Source organism: Ochotona princeps, chromosome 17, assembly GCF_030435755.1.
Source record: "Ochotona princeps isolate mOchPri1 chromosome 17, mOchPri1.hap1, whole genome shotgun sequence".
In the NCBI taxonomy this organism is placed as follows: domain Eukaryota; kingdom Metazoa; phylum Chordata; class Mammalia; order Lagomorpha; family Ochotonidae; genus Ochotona; species Ochotona princeps.
In genome coordinates this window covers 29,634,382-29,655,870 of record NC_080848.1, presented here as the reverse complement: position 1 = coordinate 29,655,870, position 21,489 = coordinate 29,634,382, and the positions used below count along the sequence as shown (strand labels likewise).

Here is a 21,489-nt window from a genome sequence, read left to right as displayed (position 1 = left end):
ATACTAAACTTATTGGCCATGTTTCTAAAAGCACACCAGTAGCTTCTAGCAGATGTTACATGTTCACCTGAAAAGTGGGCCAAATAGTACAAGGGGTATACATAAAGGTCATGGAAAATATATATTATGAAATAACTATGCATGCACTTCACAATGTTTTTGCAACAAAATAAAAGTCACACATTTCAATCCAGAGTACATGTCATTTTCAGAAAAAGATACAATAGTCTTTGCTGGACTTACCTTTGTGGTGTCATGTGCATTCAATATGCCTTCTACAATGTCAGAGAGATCCATATGTAACTCCTTTAAAAACAGCACCCCAAAGGAGTAATTAGAAAAGAGTGGTTAGTTTTACTTTATTATTCTGATGGTAAAGTATAAACTGCTGAAAGTTTTTTTTTTTTATTTTTTAAATTATAACACAAAATCTAATATCTGCTTTAAAAATTCAGATGATTTTCCTGCTAATACTTGCTTCTTGGTTTAAGTTCAGCTTACTAAAGTTTAAAGTTCAACTCTTCCCAATTTCGCATTTTTTAAATTTATCTGAAAACCAGAGAGATAACAGATCTCTTCCCAAAAACCTGCATAAGTCAGGAACGTAATCTGGATCTGCTCTCCATGAGTGGCAGGAGTAGCCAGGACTTGAAGTAGACATTCCAGTGAGGTGCAGGCAACTCAAATGGGTGGACTTAACCATAATACCAAATGCTGACTCCCTCTCTTTTTCTGCCCTAACTCATTCAATTTTGCTGTTGGAAGTTTACGTGCAACAAGATGCACATAATCAGAACTTACAGGGATATCATCGGTGCGGTTGTCCTTCCAGACTTCTAAAAGTGCAACCACCATGTCTCTGAGTTCAACTCTGGAGAGCACCCCATCACGATCAACATCAAACACCTTGAAGCAAACTAACAAAAAGAAACTCTTATGGAGGAAAAGCATCCTTACCCTAAAGTGTAAGACATTTTATTAGAAAGTGACCTTGTCAATCACCTAGTTTTTCAAACAAGCATATTCTGGAGTAGCTCTCTGGAGCAGATTATATTAAATAATTACAGTCCTTGGAACTTGTAGGACTCTTTGCACATTTCATGAATTGAACCCTCTGAAACATCACCCAGCTCAAGGAGTTCTATTTTCCAGTCAGATCTACAGCTAAATTCCTTACAAACCAAAAGGAAAGGGGGTAAATCACTCTATAATAAATACCAAAACACATTACTGTTTTTGAGGTGCAAGCATTCTAGTTTGGTTTTGAATATTAAAAATGAGTTGTTGTAAAGCTCTTTCTGGTAAAACAGAAATATCCCATATAGAATAAGTTACAAAAAGCTGGTGTATTTCCTACTTTACTTCTGCAATGTCACAATGTATAAGAACATTCAAATTTGGAAAGAGCAAGTTCAGTTCTTTAAAACACTGTAAAACATGCTAAAAATGAAATAATCAGCAGTTTGTTAATCAACTCCAAACGATTCTCTATAATATTAACCTTTGCTGTAAAAATTAAAAAGCTTTTCAATTTTCAAAGGTAATAATTAATCTCAATTGAGAAGCATATTTTATTATTCCTATTTAACATTAAATTTAAATGAAAAAAAATCATCTACCATAAACTAACAGCGTATAAAAAGAATAGAAAGTAATTCATAATTTAAGATTGAAAACTCATTTAATAGAATAATTATGGGGGCCCGGCGGCATGGCCTAGCGGCTAAAGTCCTCGCCTTGAACGCCCCGGGATCCCATATGGGCGCCAGTTCTAATCCTGGCTGCTCCACTTCCCATCCAGCTCCCTGCTTGTGGCTTGGGAAAGCAGTTGAGGACGGCCCAATACATTGGGACCCTGCACCCGTGTGGGAGACCTGGAAGAGGTTCCTGGTTCCTGGCTTTGGATCAGTGCAGCACCGGCCGTTGCGGCTCACTTGGGGAGTGAATCATCTGACGGAAGATCTTCCTCTCTGTCTTGCCTCCTCTCTGTATATCTGACTTTGTAATAAAATAAATAAATCTTTAAAAAAAACAAAAACAAAAAAATATATAGAATAATTATGGCATTAAATCAAGCTAGCACATCAGTATAGTATTACTAAGTAAGACAAAAATATCAAGTAGGGTCTATTTTTAGAAACACAAATATAATGATCCTAGTAAAAATATTTCAGTTAGGTCCTAATTAAATGTAAACTGTTGCATTGTCTCAATCATGGATAAAATTTAATAATGCAATGTGCTTATGTTTATAAATTCAGCTGAAACAGCACCTTACCTACGATAAAAAGAACATTTTAGCATTTAATATAATTGAATTTAGATCATAAATTTCATAGTGCCAATCAAATATTAATGTGTACAAATGAAAGAAATTAAGTTGTACTTCAAATTATGTAAGACACAAAATCTCTAAATAGACCACTAGAAAATATTTCCTAAATGGTTAAAACTATTTTAAATAGCTCATGGCTGATTGGTCCATTTGTCATTAATTACAAATTATTCAGGAAAATCAACTCCAGTGTTAACAGCAAAGATCTTAAACTATTCCATAGTACTAAAAAAAGAAAGAATGAAAGAAAGAAAAATCACTCATCCTTTAAAGGGACCTCAATAAAATATCAATGTGAATATGATATTTGTCAATCTCACAGTTATAAAATTCAAACTGTGTCCACAGATGAATTTACATGGATTCAAGCTGATTTTCCATCTTTAGTTTCTGTGACAATATTCAACACACTTACATTTTTGTCTTTCAGCAAGGGGCCCCCTGCAACAGGCTGACAACCCACAAGATATCTCTTTAAAATCTATGTGATTGTCACGATTTTCATCGAAAGCATTAAATAAGCCTATAAAATAGAAAAAGAAAATTAATCACAACCAACATATTTTCTAATGTGATATGTTTGCAAAAGAAAGAACGAAACCTTTGCATAAACTGGTTGAGTTTCAAAGGTAGGAAGGAAGCAAGAAAAAAAATTATCATTAGTTCCCAATAGCTGAGAGAGTATTTTTTTCCTCTCTTGGTAGACTGAAATGTGATCCTAGCAGAAAATGTGACTGTTTGGTTATATCTGCATGGATCTTTCTTACAGCAATACTTACAGCTAAAAATGTCCATATTTCAAAAGTTGAAAAATAAAAAGAACCAGAAAAAAATCAGAAAGTACAATGAGTATCTTAAAAGGCTTAGGTGAAAAAGTAAAGTTGAACTGCTTATTAAATACTCAAAGATACACCATATTATAATTAATAAGATCCACCAAAGCTCTTTCATGAAGTGAAGAAAAAAAGCCGAGAAGGATTTTTATTACAGCATGCATCCTAGAGTATTTAATTTTTATACATGGATATTTGAAATTTCAAAACTCAAAGAGAATTTAATATTGTGATTTTTCAAACATTTTGGAGAAACAAAAATAAAATAATTGTGCTTTCAGATGAAACGGCATATTAATCTAATTCTAAAAAGATAAAAACTACACTGTTGGGCCTGGCGGCGTGGCCTAGCGGCCAAAGTCCTCGCCTTGAACGCCCCGGAATCCCATATGGGTGCTGGTTCTAATCACGGCAGCTCCACTTCACATCCAGCTTCCTGCTTGTAGCCTGGGAAAGCAGTTGAGGACACCCCAAAGCCTTGGGACCCTGTACCCGTGTGGGAGACCTGGAAGAGGTTTCTGGTTCCCGGCTTCGAATTGGCACAGCACTGTCGTTGCACTCACTTGGGGAGTGAATCTTTGGACGGAAGATCTTTCTGTCTCGCCTCCTCTCTGTATATCTGACTTTGTAATAAAATAAATAAATCTTTAAAAAAAAAAACTACACTGTTGATGCAAACTGAACTTCAGAGCCCATCCATTTCTGGATCCCCTAAACAAGTACTTCTAACTAACTTAGAAATCTGAAGAATACAGATCATGTAATCCCTGAATCCAATTCAGAGTTCTGTCTCAAGATTAGAAAACTAAAACTTCAAGAAGGAGTAACAGGCTAATGTGATGGCACAGCAGGCTTATGATGGCATCTCTTCTCAAAACACAGATTTCAGTTGCAGCTACTCTACCACTGACCCAGGTTCCTGCTGATGTGATTGAGAAGGCATCCAAAGTGCCTGGGCTCCTGCTGACCACATCCTGGGAGACCAGGGTGGAGTTTCTGGCTCCAGCCTGGCGCAACTTGAATGATGTGACCATCTGAGGAGTGAACCAGTAAAAAATATTCCTCTGTCTCTTCCTCTCTGACCACTTCTCTTACAAATAAATAAATAAACCTCAAAACAAAACAAAACAAAACAAAAAGGGTGGGAGTGGGAAATGATTTTTGGACCTGCATCACCAGCATCTTGTATGGTTGTCAGTTTGTGTCAGCTGCTCAACTTCTCATCCAGCTCCCCGGGGAAGTTATTTTTATGATGCCACTCATAATGACTCTTAGGTTTTTTTTAAAAAAAGTATCTGCAATAAGTTTAGAGCTAGAGAGGAATAGTCTTCTGTAGAAATTTAACTTTTTTTCACCATGGGGAGAGATACAGCCGTGGCATCTTCTATGAAAGAAAACAAGTAGTAGCATGCTAGCTGAGAAAGAGATGTGGAAATGTGGAACTCTACACATTCAGTAGCTACCATCACAATTCCTACACCATCTGTTATGGTACTTCAGAGCTAGTGTGGTATCACAGCACGCTAATCCTCTGCCTATGGTACTGTCATCCCATATGGGCATTAGCTTTAGTACTGGCTGCTTCACTTCTGATTCAGCTCCCTGTTAATGGCCTAGGAAAGCAGTGAGGATGCACTTGGCTCCCAGCTTTGGACCAGCCCAGTTCTGATCGTAACAGCTGTTTCGAGAGTAAACCAGTGGATTGAAGACCTTTCTTCTCTCTGTAGCTCTATCAAGTAAAACAAAATATTTAAAATAAAAGAGCACAATTTGATAAACCCTAATTTGGTCAAATACACTTATATATAAGGATATTCAAGTGCAGAGTTAGAGTGATGCATAAGAATTTTTCAGGTAGGATATGAAGCTAAAGATCATCATCTTCATTTCCATTTTTATTTTTTACCCCACTATACTATTTGCAAGAAACTTAAATCTTTCAGAAAATGGCATGTTAGAGTTAAAATGGCTGGCTACACAGAAGGGTTCAGGTATGTTTACTAATGAATATTTGTAGAAAATGGATTGAGTCCTACCTTCACTTAGAGATGGACGAATAGGTGGTGAAACCAATGGGCCAAATGTCTCTAAATCAAATCTTCCAGTCCGGGATTGAGCCTTTAGCAACCAATAACGTTTCTCAAGATCAATGATGTCTGATTCTTCCACTGAGAGTCAAAATAAACAAAATTAGGTACAAATCTCAGATTTCTCTTCTCATAATTTGCTTATACTGTTATTGTATTTTCCAATGATATATTTTTCCATTTCAATTACTAAAACAGATCATGATCAAATGAAAAGACAAATCTATCATATGTAAACTAGTAGAACAATGAAGTAAAAATGAATAAAAACCAAGATGCTTTAAAACAGATCTGCATTACTAGGATACTGAACACTAACATGTAAAGTAATGTACAACTGAATGATTTCTTTTGGACTTCCAATACAAATTCTACCTACCCATTTTTGTTTGCATTCAGTCTTCATCTTGGATTTAAAGTTTCTATGTACATTTCCTCTCCTGGCCAGATCATTTACACAGGACACATAGCAGAATACATGTCTGAGTAATCTTATCAATACGTTGTGGCATTTACACATTCAATACTTAACGATTAAATGGAAAAAATATGGTAAAGAATGCTATAAGTAAGTTAGTAAATGGCAGAGGAGTTAGGAGTGGGATTTACTATGTGGACAGGTAACTCAATATAAATCAAGAAGTTACACTTTACCACAACTACCGCTACCATTCTAAAACAATCATTAACATTATAATATTTATTTTGCAAGTATAAAAAAATGTGTTACTACTGGTAGCTTAATCTTCAAATTTGTATTATTTGTTGATTTAAATACACTAGTAATACATTTTGTTGCATGAAAAGTAAAAAGTGTAATTTGGAGGTTTTCACATAACTGTAATCATAGCAGTACTTCTACTTAACTTGCTATCATCCAGGTTGTTCGGAAAGTTTATTTCCAATGTTTTCATTCCATAATTGATACCATCATGTGAACTCTCAAATTATACAAAATCCTATTCATAACTTTGCATAATCAATAGGGTAAGTTCATATTTCAATTTTGCCAAAACATAATTCAGAAAGAATATGAAATTTTTCATACAGGAATACACAACAAAACATATAGCTTTTCTTTTTTTTAGCCAAATAACCAAACTACATTCTTACCTCCTGATAAGTGAAAATTTTGCAAAGGCCCAATTACTCTGAAATGGTAACTAATCTTTAAAATACTCAAAATTTTAAAATAACCAAAATTTCTACTTAAAAAACTGTATCTATTCAATTCCTACTCAAGTATTTGTCACATGTGTGCTAAAGTTCACTATATTATCATTAACTTCTACACATGAACTAGCAAATAAATTGCTGGGAAGACAGAGTTCAACTATATTTTCTCTTACTGAAGTTAGAGCAGGTAATTTCAGCAGCTACTATTTCTAATTAGAATCTATATATCAATATCAAATCTTCTAACTATTGGCTAAATAAGAACGACTTTATCACCCACCTATATGTACAATTTTTTCTGGGTCACAAAATTGACATATCATACTCTCAACATTCTGCACAGCTCCTGGCCTGTGCTTTGGGCCAAATCAAATTTCATCTCACCAAAGGCTCCAGCTTGCAGAATAGTTCTTTTGCATCAGAAATGGCTCCTCATCAAAACAGTCAGGCACAACACTCAAAGTGTTATCATACAGTAACACAAGCTGTTAACATGTTTTCAGATAGCAACCTGCTCTCAGGAACAATGACCTGACTTGGACTTAAAATGGCTGTAAGCCTTAAGTCACTACTAATAGATAAGAGGATAATGCAGGAAGACATGCAGATTTACAGTCTGTCTAAGAAATCACTGAAGTATTTTTTCTTACTGAGAGACTTTGACATTGTAAACTGAAATGTCATAGGAAACATAGCTATATATACATATATACACATATATATGTATATTCTTACTTGAGACAAATGCTAAAACAAACGGAGACAGTAAAAATTTATTTAATATGAAAAGAGAATAACCAAGTGAATTACATGGTTCTAAAATTTACCCAAAATATGACATGTATTCTTTCAAAATTCCAATTCTACTATCCAAAGAAATCATTGAGTTATCAGATTTACTTGCTCTTATAGTACACTGAAGGGAAACCTGACAAACCCTTTCTCAATTTATTTCAAAACATTTATAAGAAAAACAAGCACATCTATTTTCTTCCAAAAATAGCTGAATTCTACAAAAGACTATGATCAACATTTAGGAAAATGAATATCAACAATAGTTCTTTAAAAAAATTCCAAGACTTCTATTACCCATTCCACAATCAGTAAATAAGAGTCATTTCAACAGTCTTGTCTGGGTCAAACAAAAGCCATTATTGGAAGAGAAACTAAAAACAATTCTTTGTGAACACCCCAACGGAATAAAGAAAGTTAGAAAATACAAACTGAAGTGGTCTGCGGATGGCTGACAACTAACATACGATAACCCCTGTTACCATGAAAAAATAAAGAACAGGAGTTGGCATGGGGTCTAGGGTTAACACATCAGCTAAGACATCAGGGACCCAGGGAGGATTTCCAGGTTTGAGACCTGTCTCTGGCTCCTGATTCATCTTTTTATATCACAGATCCTGGGAGGATCATGAATTACGGATCTTGGCTTCAGCCAGACTCAATAATCCAGCCACTGCAGGCATGTAAAGGAGTGAACCAGCAGATGGGAGCTCTCTGACTCTTGAGTACCACTCAAATAATAATTAAAAAATAAGTAAAACATTAAAGAACAAAATCAATAATTATATGTAAATAAACAATCTCCAGATACTAAATGATTGTAAACACACACTTTGGAATTCAAACATCCCTGTTTTGTCGTCTATTAGCTATTTGATCTGGCTAACTTCTCATCACCTAGGAATTCTCATTTTTAGAACAGATATAAAATGAACCTCACAGATGACACAATGATTAAATCAGATGGTGAACAGAGCACAGGGCCACCTCTAATAACTGCTGGATCTACATATGGTAAGTTGAAACTAGCCACCATGCAAAGTATTTTTAGAAGTGTAAAACTACAGCCAAAAATAACATACAGAATGTCATTAAAATACAGAAGTATCTACAGTAAGTAAAAGTAGAATATTATGAGCCTCATACTATACTAGAAAGTACAGGTATGACCAGAAACAAACTATGCTTAGAGTCTAGTAGAAGTAAAAAAGACTTTTTTTGAAGATTTTTTTTAGAGAGAAAAGGAGATTCAGGGAGAGAGGTTTTCCATCCACTGGTTCACTCCCCAAACGGCTATAGTGGTCAGAGCTGGGCTGATTCCAAGGTGGGAGCCAGGAGCTTCCTTCCAGTCTCTCACATGGGTACAGGGGTCCAAGGACCTGGGCTATCCTCTGATGCTTTCCCAAACTGCAAGCACAGTTGGACCAGAATGGAGCAGCTGGGACACAAGCTGGCACCCAAATGGGATGCTGGTGGTTGCAGGTGGAGGATTAACTTGCTACAACACAATGCTGGCACCAAAATAAGATATTTTCATCTAATGTGGAAGGTGTAGAAAGGCAACAGACTCAAGAAGTCCTTCAGAGCACATGCTAGTAGACTGTGGAAGTCTGGATATTTAATCAGGGATGGCAAAAAGATTTAACAGTTGGCCAGAGAAAGGAAAAGGAGTATGACAGAAGAATGACCATTGTAAGCAGAAGTAAAAAGAGGACATATAAAACTCTGAAGTTATAAGACACTAACAAAACAGAAGCGGAAAAAAAAAAAACATGTCTAAGCTCAAAAATAAGGCAAAGGAGAACCTATCTAAAAATTTATGACAAAGATACACAATAAAAGGCAAAACACAGGAAAGAATTTTACCTTCCAATGACTGAAATAGGTATGTTAAGAACAGCAGTTTAACTTGGAACTATCTTCAGTTATTTCAGAGGCTGGCAGGAGCCTTCAGAAAGAAGAGAATACTCAGAGGGCATGTACTGGAGCATAGGGTAGGATACACAAGGTACTTCCAAGAGTTCTTGGAAAATGAACGAAAATTCAAGATATTCTGGTGAGAAAAATTCTGAAACCCAAGCACATAGCAACTTTCAAAAAGTTTATGGATAATGAGTATTAGGAAAAAATTATACATGGATTCCAAAATTTTATACAAACATACCTTTTAAAAAATGGATTTTGGATATTATCTTTAATTTTATTTAGACCTTTCAATCATGTCAAAAAGAAAAGAAAAAACTAAGCTGGATAATCTCCTTTTAAAAGTTGGCTACGGCCCGGCGGCGTGGCCTAGCGGCTAAAGTCCTCGCCTTGAATGCATAATGAGCCGGATCCCATGTGGACGCCGGTTCTAATCCCGGCAGCTCCACTTCCCATCCAGCTCCCTGCTTGTGGCCTGGGAAAGCAGTCAAGGACACCTCAAACCCTTGGGACCCTGCACCCGCACAGGAGATTCGGAAGAGGTTCCTGGTTCCTGGCTTCGGATCGGCACAGCACCGGTTGTTGCGGCTCACTTGGGGAGTGAACCACTGGATGGAAGATCTTCCTTTCTGTCTCTCCTCCTCTCTGTATATCTGACTTTGTAATAAAATAAATAAATCTTTCAAAAAAAAGTTGGCTGTCTTGATGAAGGCTTTGGAGATTTAAAGATGCCCCACTTAGTCCAGCAAAATGACTCATCACTAAGTTAACCTCTGTACTATATGGATTATAATTTTTTTCATTTTTCATTTTTTTGTTTTATGGCACCGTTAAATAGGCATTGGGGGTCTCCCTTCCCTCTCCCCAATTTCCCTCCCTCCTCACTCTTCTTCCCTTCAGTCTTATAATGGGTATCTTTTGTGAATTTTCACAAGTCCATCATGCTGCCAATGAGGTGTCTCCCAACAATGTAGGATATGATTAGCCATATTGCTGTGAGTCATTCCTTGTACTGCATGCATGAGGACACACTTCTCTCTGTTTCCACCTATGAACATATTAATTTCTGCTACACTTCCATTATGCATCCCCTTGAGTACAGTCCACCACAGGGAGAAAAAAAACATTAAAGAAAAAAAAGGTAAACCTTCATCCACATGAGGTTGATGACCATATATCAAATGTATCAATGTGACACCAGGGTGGTGAAAAAGAGTGTCCAGCATCTTCACATAGGAATAAATGCCAGCATGTGTCCCGAGCGGCACTGATGAGAGTACAATAAGGACTAGATCACTGTTACATTGACAAACTCAGTTTATTACAAGCAATCAGTCTCTTATAGATGATTGATTAATGGACTACATCACAAGGTTTTTTTTACAAAAGATACAAATAATTGGGAAGTGCAATAAGGTAGAATTCAAAGGAAAAATCCTAAGATTTGACATAATATTATCTTATATTAGGGCAAACATACGATATCTGACCTTTTGGGATTGACTCATTTCCATTAGCATAATGGTCTCCAGTTCGGTCCATTTGGCTATCAACAATTGTATTCCATTTTTTTTTAAATAGCCGAATAGTATTCCACAGAATATATGAGCCACAGTTTCTTTATCTAGTCCTCTGTTGATGGGTATTTAGGTTGCCTCCATGTTTTTGCAATTATTGATTGTGCTGCAATGAACACAGGAGTGCAAGTTGCCTTCTCATGTAACAGGTCTTTTGGATACATTCCTAGAAGTGGTATTGCTGAGTCGCATGGTAGGTAGATTTTCAGTTGCCTAAGTATTCTCCATACTGATTCCATAGTAGCTGCACCAGCCTACAATCCCATCAGCAGTGGAGCAGGGCTCCTTTTTCCCTGTAACCTCGCCAGCACGTGTTATTGGTAGTTTTCTGTATGTGTGCCATTCTTACTGGAGTTCAGTGGAACCTCAGTGTTGTCTTTATTTTAATTTCCTTTATTGCTAGGGAGCTTGAGCATTTTTTCAAATGCTTGTTAGCCATTTGGATTTGTTCCTTTGAAAAGTGTCTGCCCATTTCCTTTGCCCATTTCTTGACTGGTTTATCTGTTTTGGTGTTATGGTTCTTCTTTTTACATGCTGGAAATTAGCCCCTTGTCTCCTATGTGGTGTACAAAGATCTTCTCCAATTCTGTTGGTTGCTTTTTTACTTCGTTGATCGTTTCCTTTGCTGTGCAGAAGCTTCTTAGCTTAATGTAGTCCCACTTGTTAATTTTGGTCTTGACTTCCTTTGCTATTGATGATTTATCTAGGAAGTCAGTCCCTACACCTATATCTTACAGAGTATTTCCAACTTTTGCTTCTAAAAGTTTGATGGTTTCTGGGTGTAGGTTTAGATCTGTTATCCATTTAGATTTGATCTTTGCGTATGGCGAAAGGTGTGGGTCTTGCTTCTTATTTCTGCAGGTTGTTAACTAGTTTTCCCAACAGGATTTATTGAAAAGACCTTCCTTTTTCACTGGATTGTTAATGGTATCTCCTACAAACTTTACAGTATTTTTACATAGGTTAAAAACTTGGAGACACTGGGTCTGGTGCAGTAGCCTTCTGGCTAAAATCCTTGCCTTACACATACCAGGATCCCAAATGGGCACTGGTTTTGTCCTAGCTGCTCCACTTCCCATCCAGCTCCCTGCCTGTGGCCTGGGAAAGCAGCCGAGGATGGCCCAAAGCCTCGGGACTATGCACCTGTGTGGGAGATCCAGAAGAAGCTCCTGGCTTTGGATCGGCTCAGCCCTGGCCATTGCAGCCACTTAGGGAATGATCCAGTGGATGGAAGATCTTTCTCTCTGCTGTTCCACTGTGTAAATTTGACTTTCCAATAAAAACAAATCTTAAAAAAAAATGAAACACCATCTAAAGCTAATTATATTTTGAATTTATAGTCAACCTCTATAAACTCCAACACAAAGTATGTTAAGCAATTGTTAACAAAATTAACAAAAACAGTGTATCACAAGAAAAAGATATAATGACCTGGCCTTTGAAAGAACAACCCCCTCAAATACCAAAATACAGGGGCAGGCATTGTGGTGTAGTGAGTAAAGCCATAGCCTAGAATGCTGGGATTCTTGTTTCAGATGCTCCACTTTCAATCCCACACCCTACAAATGGCACTAAAAAAAACAGAAGATGGCCCAAGGCCTTGGGCCCCGGTACAAATGAGAGACCCAGATGAAACTCCCGGCCTCAAGCTAGCCTAGCCCCAGCTAATGTGGCCATCGGAGGAGTGAACTAGTGAATAAGAAATCTCTGTTTCTTCCTCTGACTATTAAGTAAATAAATAAGCCTTCTTTAAAAATCTACTAAAACTTTAACTGACTTCAAATATATAATCACAAAGAACATTTTGCTATCTACACTGGCCAATTCTTTTTTTTTTTTAAAGATTTATTCATTTTTTATTACAGCCAGATATACACAGAGGAGGAGAGACAGAGAGGAAGATCTTCCACCCGATGATTCACTCCCCAAGTGAGCCGCAACGGCCGGTGCTGCGCCGATCCGAAGCCGGGAACCAGGAACCTCTTCCGGGTCTCCCACACGGGTGCAGGGTCCCAAAGCTTTGGGCCGTCCTCAACTGCTTTCCCAGGCCACAAGCAGGGAGCTGGATGGGAAGTGGAGCTGCCGGGATTAGAACCGGCACCCATATGGGATCCCGGGGCTTTCAAGGCGAGGACTTTAGCCGCTAGGCCACGCCGCCGGGCCCATGAAATATTTATTTTTATTGGAAAGTCAGACTTATAGAGAGGAAAGATTTTCCATCCATTGGTTCACTCCCCAAGTGGTCGCAATAGCTGGAGCAGAGTTGATCCGAAGTCAGGAGCTTCTTCTGGGTTTCCCATGTGAGTTCAGGGTCTCAAAGACTTTGGGCTGGGCCAAAGAGAGACAGAGTGGAAGATCTTCCTTCCCATGGTTCACTCCCCAAGCAGCCGCTACAGCTGGAACTGAGCCAATCCGAAGGCCAGGAGCCAGGAGCTCTTCTGGGTCTCCCATGTGGGTGCAGGGTCCCAATGCTTTGGGCTATCCTCGATTGCTTTCCCAGGCCATAGGCAGGGTGCTGGATGGGAAGTGGAGCTGCCGGGATTAGAACCGGCGCCCATATGGGATCCCATGTGTGCAAGGCAAGGACTTTAGCCGCTACGCTATTGCGCTGGGCTGAAGATATCAATTTTGAATTGTTTAGCCAAAAGTAGAATGAGAATTTATAGGCAATACAAATCATAGTCATAGTAATGTAAGGTGACCCCTGTTGAATTTCTGTAAGAAAATTAACAGTAACTGTGACTCTGTAATAATGCTTTCATAGTAAGACCCACTAAAAAAGTAGCCTCTTGACCAAGGCCAATAACTGTTTAGTTGTCTGTTGAACTAGCTTATTGTTGATTCTTTATTACTCTAAACTGTAAAGTAAAAGCAATCAAATACTAGGAAAAACACTTTATTCCCACACATTTACTCATCTATCGCCCTCTGTTAGAAAACGCCTTGATCCTTTGGGACTGTGTTGTACAGTTGGTTGAGTCACTACTTTGCAATAAAGGCATGCATGTCAGAGTGCTGGTTAAGTGCCAGCTGTTCTAATTCCCACATAGCTCCCCGCTAACGCTCCTAGTAATGGATCTAAGGGCTTGGGCCTATGTCACACATGTGGGGGACAAAGATAAGAAAACAGACATGGGTCCCCAATTCCTGGAAGTTGCTACTCTTTCCTAGAAAATAAGACCATTTTCTACCCAAATATTAACACACGTTTGTCAGGCCCCATAAAGTAACACAATAGGGCTGCTCTGTTGTTACAGAAGCCTGCTGTTCGCCATTTTAATAAAGCCCTCTTGCTTTCAGTTTGTTGCCTTAAGTCTGATGCCTCCTCAAAGAACACTTTTCAGCCTGTGGTAGCCAAAAAAGAGTTTCTAACTGTCTGGTGTCAATATTATTTAACTAATTATCTTAAAATATCTAACCGTGCAAGCTTCGGCACCCCTGCAATTATTCATTTATTTTTAATTTACTTTTATTTAAAAGGCAGATTTACAGAGAGAAGAGACACACACACAGAATCTTTTACCACGGTTCACTCCTCAATTATTTGTAACAGCTGGAGTTGAGACAATCCAAAGCCAGGAGCCAAGCGGTTCTTCCAGGTCTCACACAAGTGTGTAAGAGGCCAAGGATTTGAATCATCCTCTGCTGCTCTCCTGGGTCATAAGCAGGAACTTATGGATTAGAAATGGAACAGCCGGGGCTAGAACCAGGGTTCACATGGGATGCTAGCACTGTGGGCAGGGGAGTAGCCTGTTGTGTCACCACATTGATCTTGCTTCCTTAAATATTTAAACATCACAACTAATTTCTCACCTAAAAATACAGTATGTCTGAACAGTCACATACACCAAGGTTGTTAAACCCTACTCAAACATGATGATTTATTGTCGCTGTCCCGCAGTGATGGACTTGGTGCACGGAGCCGATAATAACAAACGTGGACCCTGACTGATGGTCAAAAGCCGAAGTTTATTAGTGGCATCAAACTATATACACTGAGGGCCATACAGGATAAGGGAGGAAGTATTGAGCTCATCAACAAAACCATCAATGCTTTTGTTTGGAACTCTTTTGTCTTGTATATTCCACCAGGTGTTGTCATATACATACTCTCCATTCAACTGTTCTTATGCAAATGATATCCAATAAGGTATACAAAAGGTAGCCATTTGGTTATTCTCCTCCAAATATTATCCAACCAACTGTAATCATGTGCTCACTGACCTTCTACGGTCACAATGGTCACAATGTCCTCCTACAATTTATCTTGGTCCTTTCTCTATGATAGTTTTAGTTCTGTATCTCCAAAACAGTTATCCTCCCTACCCTTGAATACAGTCAGTATTTAAAAATCATGACTACTGGCTGAAATTTCTCAACCCAGTTCAATGCAGTATCGTGCATTTATTCCAGTATCATAAGGAAAACTTCCTTAAACTCAAAAGGCTTGCAGCTACTATGGAGAAATAGTCATTTCCAACTGCCTCTAATGTAAGACATAAAACAATCTACTTCTTCAATTAAAACATTAATTTCCTGCAGATACGTACTTAATTCAAATTTAAAAATACAGAGAACAGATGCCAGAAGAGGCTGAGTATGAGCTGGTCTTTGATAACAAGAAGCATTTAAAGAGGTGGGAGTGTGGTGTAGCAGTTAAGATGATACTTGGGTCACCCACATGACTTTTCAAAGTACGTGGGTTCAAGTTCGGATGTTCGTTAACTCCAGCTTATTGCTAATGTTTAGCGTGGGAGGCAGGCAGTGACAACTATGGCAGTCAGGTCCCTGCACTCACGTGAACTACTGAGTGTCTGGCTCCAGGCCTAGGCATGGCCCAGCCATGCTAATGCGAGCATGCAAGGTGTGAAGCAGAGGAAAGGTGCAATGTCTGTCTGTCTCTCTGCACTTTTCAAGTAAGTAAAAAAGTACTATTTTTAAAATATGAAGTACTAGGTCCAGCACTCTAACACAGCAAGTTAAGTCACTGTGACGCCGGCATCCCAGATCATAATGCCCATTTGAGTTCCAAATATGCCTCTTCAGATCCAGCATGAGGAGGTCTTCAAAAAGCTCATGAAAAGTATATTGTGTGAAAGTATGCATGGATTTCAAAAGTTTGCATAAAAAATAACCTTATCTTTTAACTTTGCTTTCCTAGGAATGTGTGCTTTGGGTTTATTTATTTATTCGAAAGGCAGAATTATGGGGCTGGTGCTGTGATTCAACTAGATAATTCTCCATCTTCAAGCACTGCTTCCGGTACAGGTATGGGTTCATATCCCAGCTACCCCACTTTCAATTCAGTTCCTTGTTTATTGCCTAGGAAGACAGTAGAATTTGGCCCTCATCCTTGGGATCCTGCGCTTGCATGGGAAACCTGGACGAAGCTCCTGGTTTCTGGCTTTGGATCAGCTCAGCTTCAAATGTGGCTATTTGGAGAGTGAATCACAGGATGGAAGATTTCTCTCTGTATCTCTACTTCTCTCTGTAAATCTGCCTTTCAAATAAATAAAATAAATAAATAAATCTTTAAAGAAAGAAAGGCAAAATTACAGAGAGAATGTTCTCAATTGGCTGCAATGCCTGGGGCTGTGTCAGGTCAAAGCCAAGAGCTGGGAACTCTATCCAGGTCTCCCGCGTACATAGCAGACGCCCAAGCAATTAGGACAATGACAGACTTTCCAGATGCATTAGAATATAACTGCATCAGAAGAGAAGTAGCAGAGACTTCAATAAACATTCATTTAAGATACTACCTCGCAGATGGCTGCTAAACCTACTATGCTACAACGCTGGCCTCCCTGGGGACTTTCTGAGGTATTCTGTAGAATGAAAATGGGGGAGGGCCCAGCGTCATAGCCTAGTGGCTAAATCCTTGCCTTGCAATCACCAGATCCCATTTGGGAGCCAGTTCATATCCCGGCTGCTCTACTTCCTATTCAGTTCCCTACTTGTGTCCTGGGAAAACAGCAGAGGATGACCCAAAGCCTTGAGATCCTGTACCTATGTGGGAGACCCGGAAGAAACTCCTGGCTTCTGGCTTCGGACTGGGGCAGCTCTGGCTGTTGCAGCAACTTGGGGAGTAAATTATCAGACAGAAGCTCTACCTCTCTGTCTCTCCTTCTCTCTGTATAACTGACTTTCCAATACAAATAAATCTTAAAAGAAATTTTAAAACACATATAATATCATATAAGGATTTAAGAGATGCAGAAAGGCAGTGTTAAGACTTATCAGAAGCAAAAGCAGCATGTAGCTAGAAATACTGTGAAGTTAACACTCAGGCCTGGGTCATGGTTCTGAATCCTGTCATTCCAAAATCACCATCACCTGATCTCACTTGGGTACAGGGTCTTTACATATCTAAAGAGGTAAGGATCTTGAGGTGAAATACTCAAAGGAAAGGTCATCTGAATAGGACAAAACAGAACGAATTTGTCTTGCCCTGCCTAGGAATTCTTGGAGTCAGCAAATACTGAAAGGTACAACAGAGGGAACACAGAACTGTTAACACTTTCATTTGCAAGGCTCAAACTTTGAGGCATGAAGTTTCTCCTATTTCAGATTATGCCTTGTGGCAATATGTATCAGCAGCCCTAGGAAACTAATCTGGATAGGGTAGGAACAAACTGCAAGAGAGATATATTTCCCATGCCCCAGGATCTCACTTCTTCATACTTTGGAAGAAAAACATACTAAAAAATTGATAAACAAATCTCCATTTAACTCCCAGGCAATTATATTTAAAGATGAACAGAAAAAAAATGTCATGCCATTACTTACAATGTGTGACTCCAGCCAAAGTTTGGTAGAAAGTAGGAGTGTCACTATCATCTGTGAGGGTGACATACACACCTCCGGACAGCAGCCAACGGGAGAAGGTAAAAGCATCTTTGTTTAGAAGCAGCCAATTTCTAAACTTTTCATAATTTACCTTTTCACCCTAAAATTAAAATAAGAAAACATGGTTAGTCACATATAAAAGTAGACATACAATCTGAAATTTGCTGTTTAAAATTGCAGGATATATATAATTTGAAATTAAGCTGGTTTTAAAACTAATTGTTGGGCTTGTGCTGTTGTTACAGTGAGTTAAGCCATATGGATGCTAGTTCAAGTTCCAGCTGCACCACTTCTGATCCAGCTCCCTAATGCACTTGGGAAGGCAGCAAAGGATGGCTCAAATGTATAGACAAGACCCATGTGGGAGACCCACAAGAAGTTCCACTCTTGGCTTCAGTCTGGCTTAGTCATGTCTGTCGCAGCCATCTGGGGAGTGAACCAGCAGAAACAAGGGTTACGTCTTGCTGTCTCTCTCTTTCTAATAAATCTTCAAGAAATTGTGGTTTAAAGCTTCCATTTGCATAAAATATACATATGCTAACTGAAAACTATTCATCAATACATTAACATCATCTGCTGATTATAGGAAGTGACATTTTGGGGTCCGTGTTGTGGCACACCACGTTAAGCTGCAGCCTGTGATGTCAGCATTCCATTAGGGTGCTGTTTTGACTCCAAACAGTCCAATTTCAATTCAACCCATTGCTAATGACTCAGAAACAGCAGAAGATGGCCCAAAAAATTTGGGTCCCTGACCACATGGAAGACCCAGGTGAAGATGATGGCCCCTGGCTTTGGCCTCAATCAGTCCTGATCATTACAGCTACTTGGGGAGTGAATCAAAGAATAGAAAATTCTCTGCCATTATTCTCTGCCATTGTGTCAGCCACAATGAAGTTTTAGGTCATCAGACTGAAACAACTGTTAAATGATCTTAGCAGAAATTAGAAGGGGGAGGGTATCAGATTTTGCAAACAGGCTAATTTGCAAGCAACAATATAACAAAGTTCCATCTGCTTTAGTTCTGAGATGGGAACCTGAAGTTTCCTGATGTTAGCTAATTGGGCACATTTCAACTGTTCCCACAATTCAAGCAAAAAAAAGTAACTTTAAAATGACCAATGCAGTCTTGGTTTGTTTAGCTCTTCTCTGATAAAACCAATCTCTCCTGCTCAGCACAATGCAAAAATAAAGCCAAGGAAAACGTTCAAACTAGGGGCTGGTGCCATAGTATAGTAGGCTAAGCTTTTCCGGAGGCACTGGCTCCACTTTTGATCTAGTTCCCCGCTTATAACTTGGGAAAACAGCACAGGGTGGCTCAAGTTCCTGGGTTCCCACACATATGTGGGACATCCAGAAGAAACTTGTAGCTCCTGCCTCCAGCTGTTATGGCCATGTGAGGTGTGAACCAAAGGAAGGAAGATCTCTGTCTGTCTCTCTGTAACTCTGCCTTTCAGATGAAAGTAAGTATTCTTAAAAAAAACCTAAATTATAACTTTAAGGGACAACACTGAAAGTTGCTGCCTGTGAGTTCCACATCCCACGTGGGCACCATTATATGACTGAACTGCTCTGACGTTTTTGTTTGCTTGTTTGATTTTAACTGGAAAGCCAGATTTACAAAGAAGGAGAGACAAAGATCTTCCATCTGCTGACCCATTCCCCAGGTGGCCTCAATAGTAGGAGAGCTGCTACTAATCTTACTCTCTGGAATGCATCGGAGAAAGCAGAGGAACACAGTACAAATGCTTGGACCCCTGACTCCGTGTGGGAGACATAGAAGTTGCAGCTTCTCAAACACTGTGGCCATTTGGGTAGTGAATCAGCAAAGGAAAGATCTCTCTATGTCTTTCAAATAAACAAAACTAGACTAAACTAAACCTAATTTAATTTAATTTAATTAGATTAGAAACAAGTTATGTTTGTCCTTTGACATCAGGTGTTTAATCTTTTTGCTACAATAAATGATCCTTTTTGCATAACCATGGCTGTAAGCATTCTCCTCTCAAAATTACAAATCCATCATATGAGCACATTCACTTGACTATCCTAACTACAATGATTTATTAAAAAAGAACTTATTTTTTTTTTATTGCAAAGTCAAGATATACAGAGAGGGGGAGAGACAGAGAAGATCTTCCGTTTGATGATTCACTTCCCAAGTGACTGCAACGGCTAGAGCTGAGCCAATCCGAAGCCAGGAGCCAGGAGCCTCTTCCAGGTCTCCCACATGGGTGCAGGGTCCCAAGACTTTGAGCCATTCTCGACTGCCTTCCCAGGCCACAAGCAGAGAGCTGGATAGGAAGTGGGGAAGCCAGGATTAGAACCGGCACCCATATGGGAACCTGGTTCATGCAAGACAAGGACCTTAGCTACTAGGCTACCACGCCAGGCCCGAACTGTAAATTTTAAACTTCACAAGACCTGCATCGTGATCCAGCTCCAGGTTACTGTTGCTCCTCAAAACAAAAGGTCAACTTATTTGACTTATCAGCATAGTTGGGAATAGCTGAGGTGTCCTTCCTTCTGGAACTACTTTTATCAGCTGTCTTCCAGGACACTACTCTCTGGATAATCCCCTTACCTCACAGGTCATTCCTGTTTCCTATTTTGAATCCTCTTTGTTTCATTAATCTGTAAATATTGGAGTAGAAGACTTATTCTCCCAATCATTTCTGGATGATCTTGATGCCTTATATATCCCATCCTCCCCTGCAAACCAATAAGTCTTTTCCCTGGAACAAGGATTTAATATCAAAAGACATATTTGAGAATTCCAGTCCAATGACCAATAGATCCTCCAATATAATTAAACTTCTCTTAATATCCAATCCCCCAAATTCCTTCCTCATTAATCTTGATGAACTTAGCTAATAGTAACTCTATTCTTCAACTAAATCAGGCCTAACACTTTAATCACCCTTCCTCTGCTTCTTCTTTCAGCCCATTATGTAACTAAAATTCTACCAACTTCTAATTCAAAATGCATGAAGACTTTTAAAATGCCCATCACCTATACACCAGAGTACTCATGCACTTTAATTTGTCTCTGGAACACTAATTGTCCACGAAAGATGCAAAGTAATCATATTTAAAACGCAATAAAGTAAAAAGCATCTCATATGGTGGAATCTATTCACTGAAACCTCTGGTGGGTTCTGTCTCCACTCAAAGTAAAAGACAAAGGACGCACACTCTCCAACCACAAAATCACTGTCCCACTCAACAAAAATTTCTTAAACTTCAGTTCCTATTATTTCCTACCCCATTCCAACTAAATTTACTTTTCAATTGTTCTTTGGACATTCTAACCATATTCCAACCTAAGAGTCTTTGTTATATTTGTTTCATAAAAACTGATTCTCTCAAATATCTTCATAGTTTTTTCTCACAATTCCTGTAAACTCTTTGTTCAAATTTGACTTTGTGTGACAGATATTATCTCCTCATCCTATCTGAATAACAACACCTGGTTTCCTCTATACCTTGATACCACCTATTCTCTTATTCCACATTATTTTTCCCCAGCATGCTTTACCTTCTAATACACATGCCTGCTGTGGCTAATTTATAGAAACCAGTGGACAAACATAATGAAAGGGTCTGCATAAATCTTACTAAAATGAAAAACCATGAACTCTACCTGAAAAGAGGCAAGAAGTATTAATACATTAGACATCTTTGTAAATATCAAATTAATCAGGTCTTCAACTATCAGATTATTTTTTACTGATTCACAAATCTTTACTACAGGAAGTAAACAAACCATAGGCCAGTTTGTTCTAAAGCAGTGAAATATTATCATAGTGGTTTCAGTCTGCAATTATGTAGTAAAAAACACACTCTTGGGCCCGGCCTAGCGGCTAAAGTCCTCGCCTTGAACGCACCGGGATCCCATATGGGTGCCCGGTTCTAATCCC

At 38.8% G+C, this 21,489-nt stretch overlaps 1 protein-coding gene across 3 annotated transcripts in view; it reads right to left on the bottom strand.

Annotated features, from left to right (window-relative positions):
* Nucleotides 1-21,489, bottom strand: part of USP32 (ubiquitin specific peptidase 32) — a 154,504-nt gene that overhangs the window by 69,789 nt on the left and 63,226 nt on the right. For all 3 annotated transcript variants that reach the window (XM_004590953.3, XM_058676199.1, XM_058676200.1), the window contains exons 5-9: nucleotides 17,510-17,669; nucleotides 5,205-5,336; nucleotides 2,751-2,858; nucleotides 802-917; nucleotides 244-306 (exon numbers count right to left, since the gene is read on the bottom strand). In XM_004590953.3, the coding sequence (XP_004591010.2) occupies nucleotides 244-306; nucleotides 802-917; nucleotides 2,751-2,858; nucleotides 5,205-5,336; nucleotides 17,510-17,669 (579 nt within the window). The remainder of the gene's footprint in view (nucleotides 1-243; nucleotides 307-801; nucleotides 918-2,750; nucleotides 2,859-5,204; nucleotides 5,337-17,509; nucleotides 17,670-21,489) is intronic.